Source organism: Benincasa hispida, chromosome 12, assembly GCF_027475165.1.
Source record: "Benincasa hispida cultivar pf3 chromosome 12, pf3_genome.v1.1, whole genome shotgun sequence".
Taxonomy (NCBI): domain Eukaryota; kingdom Viridiplantae; phylum Streptophyta; class Magnoliopsida; order Cucurbitales; family Cucurbitaceae; genus Benincasa; species Benincasa hispida.
Window position 1 is genome coordinate 76,153,600 of NC_143489.1, and position 11,928 is coordinate 76,165,527.

The 11,928-nt window shown below is 36.7% G+C and overlaps 1 protein-coding gene across 2 annotated transcripts; it reads left to right on the top strand.

The window, feature by feature from the left end:
* The first annotated feature begins 309 nt into the window (after positions 1–309).
* LOC120092930 (bZIP domain class transcription factor (DUF630 and DUF632)) lies at positions 310–7,603 on the top strand. Of its 2 annotated transcripts, XR_005486223.2 has the most exons (5): positions 310–1,875; positions 2,190–2,374; positions 3,623–3,846; positions 6,484–7,385; positions 7,524–7,603. XR_005486223.2 is itself a non-coding variant. In XM_039051177.2 (4 exons), exons 1-4 carry the CDS (start codon positions 624–626, stop codon positions 7,262–7,264), a joined length of 2,442 nt encoding a protein of 813 aa, XP_038907105.1. In that variant the 5' UTR covers positions 310–623; the 3' UTR covers positions 7,265–7,603. The 2 variants fall into 2 exon arrangements, 1 of the variants encoding a protein (XP_038907105.1); XM_039051177.2 differs by having other exon boundaries at positions 6,484–7,603.
* Positions 7,604–11,928: the final 4,325 nt, after the last annotated feature.

Here is an 11,928-nt window from a genome sequence, read left to right on the forward strand (position 1 = left end):
TACTGATAGATGTCGATAAAATGTGATAGATGTTTATTGTGATATATCGTAACCTATTATCGTGACATTTTACTATATTTATAAATAAATTGGCTCATTTGATTTTATTTGAAAACAATCTTAATAATCTTAATAATCTTAATAATATTAATATGTAAAAGCCTAGAATTTAACACATGTTAAATTATAAATTTGGTTGATTTCGATAAATTTAAAATTTAGTCCCTGTTCCTTGTGCTTTTCAGATAATTATTATAAATTATGGATATTAAATTTTAAAATTCTCTAAATTAGTGGACGAAATTTGTAATTTAATCAACATTCAAATTTAAAATGAAGATGTATATATAAGGGGAAAAAAAAAAAAAAAGAGGAGATATTCCCCCCACAAGTTGCAAAACAAAATGGTCCAAATTTGATCTCTTTTAAGAGAAAAAAGGAAAGGAAAGGAAAGGGAGAGACCCAAAATGGCCGCTGGAAGAGCGAAAGAATCGCGTAGAAAATTAGTCCCATAGATTCATTCACTCCCCACTCTCTACTCTCCAACAAAGCTACACTCAAACTCTCCTACCCCACCGCCGACCACCACACACCTCCGCCGTCTTCGGCGCTTAAAGTCGACAATGGGCTGTACAGCTTCAAAGCTCGACCACGAAGACACTGTACGGCGGTGCAAGGAGCGCCGCCGTCTCATGAAAGAGGCCGTCTATTCTCGCCACCATTTGGCCGCCGCACATGCCGACTACTGTCGCTCTCTTCGCCTCACCGGCTCCGCTCTCTGTGCCTTCGCCGCCGGCGAACCCCTCTCCGTCTCCGACCAAACCCCCGCCGTATTCCTTCACAACACTCAAAACCCTCCCCAATCACACACGCCGCCGCCGCCGCCACCGAGGCGGGGAGTTTTCGGTACGAATTCCGTCCCGCCGAATGTTCCATCGCCGTCGCCTTCTCTCCATCCTCCTCCGGCGCCGCCGTCGTTTTCTACCTCTCCGTCGCGCACCATAGCGAGCTCCAAGCTTCCGCATATTCTCTCTGCGTCGAGTATTTCGTCTTCTGTTCCGCACCACCGGCAACATCGCCGCCGTAAACAGACGCCGAAGCTCCCTCATATTCTCTCGGAATCGGATCCTTCTTCTTCTCCAAGGAGTGAGAAATCTAGCTTTTCTGCTTCTTTTCCCACTGCTTATCCTAATTCCACTTACTCCAGTACTCCTTCTCAAGCTTCCTCTGTCTGGAACTGGGAGAGCTTTTATCCTCCATCTCCTCCTTCCTCTGAATTCTTCCAGAGTCGATCTCAAACTCAGATACAACCGAAGCCTCATCCAAACAACGATTACCATGATTACGATGACGAAACCGAGCAATCGGAGTACACCTTCTTCCATAGGAAATCGGAGAGCAAAAAAGACGACGGTCATCAATTCCAGCAACAGAAGCACCATCTCGACGACACGGAGACCGAGAGAGAAGAGGTTCAATGCAGCGATTGGGGAGATCATTACAGCACCACGAGCTCATCAGACATTGATGAAATTGACGGTACAGATGCCGATTTGAGATCAGAGGCTGACACTCGGTCCAATTTCGAATCCTCGATCCGAACAGAGTCGGTAGCGCCCGAACCAGTGACTCCTCCTCCACCAGCCAAATACGCGACGCAGATGGAGAAGTTCGACGACGCAGGTTCCTCCGCAGGAAGCTTCCGGACCGGTGAGATCTCCGACCTGAGAATGGTTGTGAGGCACAAAGATTTGAAGGAAATTGTTGATGCTCTCAAAGAAAACTTCGAGAAGGCGGCTGTTGCAGGAGATTCAGTTTCAAAGATGCTAGAGATTGGTAAAGCAGAATTGGACAAAAGCTTTCGGCAGCTAAAAAGTAAGTTCAAAGTTATCTTCATTTTCCACCTCTTAAACTGCTTAGAAATTTCGCATTCAAGGATCAAAATACTGCAATTCTGCATCAAATTGTTGTAATCCAAAGACTTCTCATAGATCAATTCAGCGATTTCCGATCACATTAACGAAGATTTTCATGTGAATTGAAAACTCATCTCTCCCGATTGTTTCTTGCAATTTCTCAGGAACCAAACACGAAACCTAATTTCTTTGATTTTCAACTGAAATTCTTTATTTGATATTTGATTTTCTCTTCCATCACTCGAATTGAAATTTGATTGGTTCAAATTGCAGAGACGGTATACCATTCGAGCAGCGTGTTGAGCACCTTGAGCTCGACCTGGACCTCGAAACCGCCATTGTCGGTCAAGTACCGGCTCGACACCGGTTCCCTCGACCAACCGGGCGGTTCAAAAAGCCTCTGTTCGACATTGGACCGGCTTTTGGCTTGGGAGAAGAAGCTCTACCAGGAGGTGAAGGTAAGAAAGAAAAAAGATTAGATAGACTTTTGTTTCGTCAAAAAGTTTTAACTTTCCTTTTTCTTTTTATTATAATTAATTACTATTTAATGTGAAAAAAGTATTTTATTTTTCAAAAAGGTGTTTTTAGAAATATGACTCAGCAATGTCTCTGCTACATGTTAGCGTGAGTCCACAGCAGAGATTGCCAAATGACGTCAATGCCACTGGGTCTTTACTTTTATGACGATAATACCCTCCGTGGCGACGCCATTTGACTATAGGGGTGTGGTATTTCCGTAATTTGAGACGTCGTCGTCTTGTCTGAATAACAAATAACTTTCGATGCAATTATTTTAATGACCATATTGCCCTTTGATTTTTGTCTTATTGACAAATGGGTCAGCCTAATTCACTGTTTCTAAGCTTTATCCTTGTTGGCGGCTGGCTAAGTGAAATAAATTAGTGACACGTTGCTATAGATAACATTTTTTTAATATATTTGTTTTGAGAATATGTGTGCGGGTTTGGATATTTAGAAGTTATTATAGTAACCAATTTTTTTTAGGAGCTAACCATTAAACTATACTTTATTTTACGGAATCATTAGTTATTTGTATGTCTTATACCAACTGCACTATATTAAATAAAATGAGTTTGTTTGTGAGGTAATCCCAAAATATTACATTTTATTATTACATGCTAAACTTCCTTCTATTTTTATTTTGCTTCATTGTTTTGTTTTGTAAAATTCTTGTCATTTAAGGAATTTTTAAGTGTTTAAAAATACTTTTCTTGCTCTTAAAATTATTTTTTAAAGCATTTAGAAAGTCGTTCCAAATAGGCCTTTAAGCAATATCAGACTGTAGATTGTTGTTTTGGTTTATAATAATATAGTATTACAAATAAGGAGAGAGCCGGAGAGGAGTCAAATCTGCAAGGGATGTGTTGATGTCTCACTATTTAGTCCACTGTGGAATGTATGGTATAGTATGTTTCTTTAAGTCCGAAAGTTCGAAACACAAAGATAGAATGGAAGAATAAGAGTAGTTTATTTTATTGTGACTATGGATGTGCCTCCTAGACTATTCATTATCTCTCTCTCTCGTAATGTGTGATAGAAAAGGATAGATGTTATTCATTCAAAGTCTCCCTTGAATATTACAGTCCTCTTATCCTTACTTGGTTTCACATTTTAATTATGTATAGAGACTATATAAATGTTTGGTGTTTTTGATGGTTAATATGTTCTATAAAAAATATTTTCAGGCTAGAGAAGGTGTGAAGATTGAACATGAAAAGAAATTGTCATCGTTGCAAAGTCAGGAGTACAAGGGGGAGGATGAAAGCAAGTTAGATAAGACGAAGGCTGCTATAACTAGACTGCAGTCACTAATTATTGTCACATCTCAAGCTGTCAATACAACTTCTACTGCCATAGTTGGTCTAAGAGATTCGGATCTTATTCCTCAGCTTGTTGAACTTTGCCATGGGTAATTCCACTCTCTTCAGCATGTTTTTGTGACAATTGTTTTGGTGCAAAATTGTGAGATGAGAACTGTGCAGCAATAATATTGACAAGAGAATGCAACTTGCACATCTCTCCGATCTCTGAATTTCAAATTTGATGGCAGCGGTAGACTAGGATAACTATGTCTTTTTAATTTAAAATATCTACACGATTTAGTAAAACAGGCTAGTTTGTTTTATAATTTTGAAGTTTCAATAGGATAATTTTATTCCATCTATGAAATTGTTTCTTATCTTTTTCAAAAAAAAAAAAAAAAAAAAAAAAAAAAAAAAAAAAAAAAAAAAAAAACAGAGAAGAAGTTTTACCTAGCTCACTAGTCCTATTAGCTTGAATTGCATCATTTAGAAGAGACTTTTTCCTTGCATGAGTCGATGATTGCCACTCGCTTATCCCTGCACTATTTTGAATGTGCTGATTGTGTCATAATAATTGTTTACTTGATGTTAACCTGATAATGTGTGAGAATAGTAACAGGGGATATATTGGGAATATTAGTAGGATAGTAGTGAAGGCATTTTGGTAATTAGCTTGGTGGAACTTGGTTATAAATAGGGGGAGTTAATGTTATTGGGTAGGTCATATTTTGGGATTATTCATTATGGATAATTTGTGTGAGAGAGAACCCTCTCAAAAGGCTCTTGTTATATTGTGATTTCTTTTTGACATTGCAATTTATTTGTATCATTATTACGTGTGTGTGCACGGGCGTGTGCGTTTGTTTGTTTGTTTGTGTATCAGTGGCCCCTATCCCCATACTGGCCCCTATCCGTCATGGACAGTGTGATATGTTTCAAGCTGTGCAATGGGATCAACTGTTCCATGAATAATGTCTTTTATTTTGTGGTGGTCTCCGTCTAACAATGTCAAGGAATGCAATGCTTGTATAGTGACTGAATTTTGTCATCCGGCTCGTTGAAATAAAGGAAAATAGTCAATTTATCTGTAAAGCCCCCACCTAAGTGTGCAATAGATGCAACGACTGGAGTGATCCTGGAATGTCTCGTGTCTTACTTTTGCATTGTGAGTTGTTTTCTCTGGAGTTGAATCTTAATATGGCCTCATACCTCTGAATCTGATAGATAAAACTCATCTTAAGAGTGTGTCCATTAGATGTCAACTCTTATATTTGTCCATTCTCAATCTCTCCTTTCCAAGACTAATAAAGTTAGGAAGTTTAGAATCTTATGGATCTAACTTATTTGTGTGAGGAACACTAGCCTTTTCAACTATATTGTCCCAATTACTTTCCTCGTCATTGAAAACTCTCTAATTTTTCACCATTGCTGGTTTTCGAAGCAGTGCTTTTACTAGGTTTTTCCGAGGGTTCCTTTAGCTGTTTTTTGTCATTCAACAGACCCATGCATCTGCTGCAATTTATCTATTGACTAATGGAATGTCTTAATGATTTTTAGAGGAACCAAAATTCTACAACAATTGTTGCTGTTCCTGAAATGAAACAAAACATTTTGTTGGCTTTCTTCGGAGAGTGCTCAATTTGGGCACTCTTTCTGCAACCTATGCCGAAGTATATAAAGGTTTGGAAGGACAATTCTAGAGAAAGAACTTCACCTTCTTTCGTATATTTCCTTTCCATACCAGATTTATTAATCTCATCTGTTACAAGCCGCCTTCTGTCAATTTTCTGACGACCGACCCGGTTGAGAAAAGACCTAAAGTTTTATTTCCAAGATTCACATTTTTCTGTCCTCCCTGTTACTTGGCCTACTTCCAGTGAAAGCCTACTTCTGTGGTCTGTAGATGTGCTTGAAATGTGAACCGAGGAGACAGTCATATATGGAAACCTAGATTATAGAAAATAATTCAGATTGTGTAGAAGGATAACACTTGAGGCTCATTTGGATACTCTATCAAGTTGCAACATCAAAATATGCTTAGGATGGGGTCAATTCTCTGCCATCTTCTCTCAAGGCTGTTATATGGGTGTGGATGCATACTCTCGTTTCACGTAGTGCCTTTCAGATGGTGACATTCGTATTCATTAGCGAAATGTTAGACATTTAGACCTTAGATGTTTTCACATCATTGACATAGACTGAGAAATAGTTGTCCGACTGACATTTTCATACTACAGCTTGTAGTATGATAAACTCCGTGAAGTGAGTGATTGATTGGTGGTTTCCATTTCTTCACAATTCAGAGATAACAAAGAGAATAATCCGAGTGACGCATTTTGTATAGAATCTGATTTTGGCTATAGATACAAACTACCTGATGCTAAGTGAATCTGTTACAATTTTGAAACCTATAAATATGCATTGATGAGCTGTGTGTGTGTGTGTGTGTAGGAGGTATCAAGGATTGAAGAACATTGGTTTTCATCTATTTTCTTACAAAAATTGATAAACGCCTCATTTTATTATTTGATGAAATACATGAACAATTTTATCTTGCAATACAAAATAAGATGACTGTCAGATTTTTCTTTTTGTATTATTTGTTCTAATGGTTTTCACTTGAAAGCCAAGGTCTCTATTTTCTGTGGAAACACGAATCCTTCCATGTGATGTCGACTATGCGTTTGGGCTATTTTAGCAGGACACTGTAATTGGACTTAATTTTTCTTATTTGTATGATACAGGCTAATGTACATGTGGAGATCAATGCACCAGTACCATGACATCCAGAACAACATTGTGCAACAGGTTCGAGGCCTTGTTAACCAAACAAGTCATGGTGACTCAACTTCTGAATTGCATCGTCAGGCAACCCGTGATCTTGAATCCATGGTCACAGCTTGGCACTCCAGTTTTTGTCGCTTGATTAAGTTCCAACGCGACTTTATCCGATCCCTCCACGGTTGGCTTAAACTCTCCTTTATTCCAGTTAACAATGACAGCTTACTTGACAACAAAGAACCTTCTGAGATATTTTGTGATCAGTGGAAGCTTGCTCTGGATCGTGTCCCCGACACAGTTGCTTCCGAGGCGATCAAAAGTTTCATTAATGTTGTTCATGTGATATCTGTAAAACAGAATGAAGAGATGAAGATCAAAAAACGCACCGAATCAGCATCAAAGGAGTTTGAGAAAAAATCTGCATCAATCATGAACTTAGAGAAGAAGTTTTACAACTCTTACTCCATGGTTGGTATAGGACTTCCAGACACTGGACCAGACCATGGGCATATTTTAGATGCTCGAGATCCTCTAGCCGAGAAAAAAATCGAGCTCATCGCGTGCCAAAGACGAGTTGAAGAAGAGAAGATAAAGCATTCCAAAGCAGTAGAAGTGACAAGAGCAATGACACTCAACAATCTCCAAACTGGATTGCCTGGGGTTTTCCAGGCCTTGACCAGCTTCTCGGCCTTGTTCATGGAGGCGCTCGAGTCGGTTTGTACTCACTCTTATTCTATCAAATAGGCACTATTTTCCCCCATGTGGTCTTTCATTTTTTTCGTTGCAGAAAGAATGGAGTTGGAACAAAGCTGGAGGGATTTTCTTTAGATGAGGGGAGGGGGCTCTGATATTATTATCATTATTGGTAAGTAAATAATACATTTTGGGGAATTTTATTAATCTGTAAATATCTGGAATTTTTGCACTCTGATCCTTTTTTCTTTTTTTTTTTTTTCCTTTCTCCCTTGTTTGTTGGGGTTAAACAAAATATTTGCCTGTATAGGAAATTGCTTGGATTGTTGTATCAGATTCACATTTTCAGCCATATTAATAAATACAAAGCATCTTGCTTTTCTCTTCCCATTCCCCATTCTTCTCTTCTCCATTTAAGAAGCTACCATTTTGATGATTTTGCTTCCATTTATTATGCTTATATTTTTTGCTTCTTTAGAGAAACTTTGGACCAAGATTGTTATAGTTCAACAAAGTGGTGTTAAACTACAACTACTTCTGTACTTTTTTTGTTTATGAAATGTGCACAATAAAAGAAGAAAACATGGATAAAAATTTCCACTTCTTCGCTTATTATTATTAGGGTTGTATTCAAATATAGGAAATGAGTCAACTTATTTACAAATATGATATAATGTTTCAGTGATAGACACTGGTAGATATATTATTGATAGATAGTGACATTTTATTATATTTAAAAATATTTTCAATGTCATTTAAAACAATTACTTTGTTATTATTATTGTTTGTAAATTTAATATCAGACTGGCATGAAATTAAGAATAGAGAAGTCCTTCAATGAACAGGTGGGAAGTCTACAACATGATGACTAACAATAACATTTTATTTACGGTTTAGGTTTATAATAAACATAAGGAAGATTGTTATAAATGACAAAATTACTGGAAATATAAATATAGCAAAAATCAGTCTATCTGCGATAGATTCATGACACAGATAGATATAGATAATAGTCTATCATGGTCTATTGCAGATATTCTGTGATATTTTGTTATATTTGTAAATATTTTGGTTTATTTTTTTCTATATTTGAAAACAACCATAAATATTGGTGAAATCTTTGTTAGCTGAGAAAATATTTTTGGTCATGTTTAAATTTAATTTGTATACTGTGTCTATGTATGTTTAATTCATCTTAAAATTTGTTTTCGAAGTTAATTTTTTTTTATCAAAATTGGTTAAATAATAATAAAGATAATCTTTATGCAAAGAGCACAAATTGAATATGTTTTCAAAATTTAGAGTCATGACTGATGGAGACTATTGTTTTTTTTTTAATTTTCTTTAGAAAGTTGACATTAAATTAACAATATCGCAATGTGTTGTATTTTTAGAGCTAATTAATTAAGTTTTTAACATTAATTTGTCTTTAAAGTTTTTTTTTTTAATTTTTAATTTAATATATGAGTGTTTGGATCTTACGTAAGATATTAAATCACCATTAGGTCAATTTATGATGGTTGCCTCTAAAATTATCTTAAACATTTATTGAAACTATGAGGACAATTTGACAGAGATCAAATAGAAAAAGTCTATCGTGACTAAGGGTTATTTAACCTAATTATTATTGCATCTAATGTTTCCCACGTGAATTAAAAAGTTGTTTTTTTAGAAAGTTCTAAATTATAATTATAGATTTAGGTCCCATTTAGATTATTTTTTTTATTATTAAAATTAAGCCTATAAAAATTACTTCCACTTCTAGGGGGTGTTTGGCTCATTAATATGAGATGAGTTGAGTTAGTATAATACACCAACTTTAAATGTTGATGGAGTTGAGTTGATATATTTTACCAACTCATTCTAATTCATCCAACTATTCTTTCTTCAAATGTTCTCAATGGCTCCACCAATCGACCACTGTCGGCGATTATAGCTATCACATTTCGAGAACTAACTCCGGGCTCCGATAACCACCTCCAATGACAACTCCAACGAACAACTCCAGACTCCGACAACCACCTCCGTTGAAAACTCTGGCAAACAACTTTGCGCTTCGACATTCACCTCCGATGACAACTTCGACGACCAACTCCGAGCTCCAACAACCACATCCAGTGACAACTCCAATGATCAACTTCGGGCTTCAACAACCACCTCCAATGACAACTAGGGTTGGCAAAAATCCATGTGGAGTCGGGTCCCCACCCTGACCAAACCGGGGATGGGGGTCAAACGGGGATTATAACCAAGTCCCTGGTCGGGGATGGGGCAGGGACGGGGAGGGTATCCCCACCTCGTCCTTGTCCCTGTCCCAATTAATTTTTTTTTAATATATATATTACAAATATTTATATATTTACATATAAATAAAAAACGGGGATGGGTCCCCACGGAGACCTATTTCCCCAGCGGGGAATCCTCATCCTCGCCCCGCCTTCAATTGGCGATGATGGGGGGAAATACCCCCCGTAGGGACAGGAATGTGGAGTCCCTCCCTCTCCCCGTCCCAGTCTCGTTGCCAACCCTGATGACAATTTCGACCACGATGACCAACTTTGGTCTCCGCGCAACCTTCGCATGACCAACTTCGGCAACCATCTCTGATGTCAACTTCAGTGATCCAACTCCGATGACCACTTTCACGTGACTAACTCCGACGACCAATTTCAGACTCTGATAACCACCTTCGACAACAAATTTCGATGACCAACTCCGACAACCACCTCCGACTACAAACTCTGACGAAAATCACCTTCGATGAGCACCTTTGAGTGAGCAACTCCGACGACCAACTCTTCAATAACCACCTCTGACGACAAACTCAGGCAACCAACTCTAATACCACCTTCATGCGAACAATTTTAGGCTTCAACAACCACCTCTATCTACAAACTCCGTTGAAAATCATCTTCGATGATCAACTTTAACGACCACCTTCGTGCGATCAACTCCGGGCTCCGAAAACCATCTCCGACGACCAACTCCAATACCACCTTCATGCGACCAACTTCAAGCTCCGACTACAAACTCTAGTGAAAATCATCTTCGATAATCAACTTTGATAACCATTTTCGACTATTATAAGACTGGTGACTATTAAAGTATATTGTAGGGTCGTTGATTATATAAATAATAATATTTTGTCTATATTAAGTATAATATTTATACATAAAAAAAATTGTAAAATATATTTTTATTTAATTGAATTCACATATCAAAGGAGTGTTAAGAATATTTAGACGAAAAGCATGTAACATATAAAAAAAACCATAAAATGAAAAAAAAAATCCTGGAATATTTTCTAGCAATAATTAATAAAAAATGAAGATTTTTCTCTGATGATCCTCCAAATTTGGAGGACTTGAAAATGAAATTATTGAAAAAATGTGGTGACATTCCATTGGCTGCTAAGATGATGGGGGAGATTTAATTAAAAAAAAAATTGATGACAGAGTAAAAATACAAAGTAACAATAGAAAGAAGAAGAAAAAGAAGAAGTTGATAATGAAATTCATGGAGAAAAATTAGGAATAAATTTTTTTTATTTCTCTTTGGTTTTTCATTTTATTTAACCATATTTCTTCAAGAAATGGAATGAGTTAATTATTATTCATTACCCAAAAAAGAAAGAAAGAAAAAAAAGCTTTAAAAATTAAAAGAAAAAATTGCAATACATATTTTATTCAAACAAAGATGTGTAGAATTATTGAATAAAAAATTTTCAAAACAAAAACAGTAATCATAAAAGCAGATTATTTAGAGTTCAAAAAACTGCACCAAATGGCCTAGACATATGAACTCAACTATGCACTCCAAACACACATATGAACTTAGACCAAATAATTCTGCACCCCAAACACAGATATATGAACTCCACAGACATATGAATTCCAGACATCCTATCACAACTCAATGTCCCAAACAACTCCTAAATTTATTTCTTATTTATCTATTTTTTTATCAATGGTTTAAAAAACAACTCAAAATTTGAAAACTAAAAAAAAGTAGCTTTTAGAATTTTGTTTTTGTTTTTGGAATTTAGTTAAGAATTCAATCATTGTACTTAGTAGATATGCAAATCATTGTAAGAAATAAAGAGGAAATAGGCTTAGTTTTCAAAAATCAAAAACTAAAAATAAAATGGTTACTAAATAGAGTTTTAGAAGTCAATTTTTCGAATGTTGTACATTATTAATTTAATTGATACATTTTGAGGACTTGTATGATACTAAATTAGAAATTCTAACATTTTATTATGACGTACTAGGCACGACAATGAAAGCTCAAAGATTTAAATGGAGTTTTTAGAGGGGCGTTTGGGCCCCTTATTTGGAGTCGAATCCCACTTAACCCACACCACTGTTATGCACTCTCCCATTTTGCTTACTCCGATCATTTTGCTCATTTGCATTATTTCCTCCGTCTCGTCTCTTCTCTTTAGGATTTCGCCATTGTTCTTGATCAGCGTCGTTCCTGGTGGGTTTTGGAGCTTCCTCTCTCTTGCCGTTCCAAACGCCACTCTCATTCCTCCTTTATTTTGCCGCTTCTTTCGGTTCTCTTTGCTCTCTTTGCTCCAAATGAGGGTTTCCCCTTGCCGCTTCTTTCGGTTCTCCAATATTTTGTGTTGTCCCTCTTATCTATTTGAGTCTAAAATCGTACAACCATGTTGGAGCTCAGATCTTGCTTGGTAGGGAATGAAGATCCTTGTTTGG

What these genes read in the sequence shown, in the direction of transcription:
- LOC120092930 (XM_039051177.2), top strand. Translation starts at nt 624, where the DNA reads ATGGGCTGTACAGCTTCAAAGCTCGACCACGAAGACACTGTACGGCGG. An exon ending in AAGCTTTCGGCAGCTAAAAA is followed by an intron (nt 1,876 to 2,189) that starts GTAAGTTCAAAG and finishes TTCAAATTGCAG; the next exon opens with AGACGGTATACCATTCGAGC. An exon ending in AGCTCTACCAGGAGGTGAAG is followed by an intron (nt 2,375 to 3,622) that starts GTAAGAAAGAAA and finishes AAATATTTTCAG; the next exon opens with GCTAGAGAAGGTGTGAAGAT.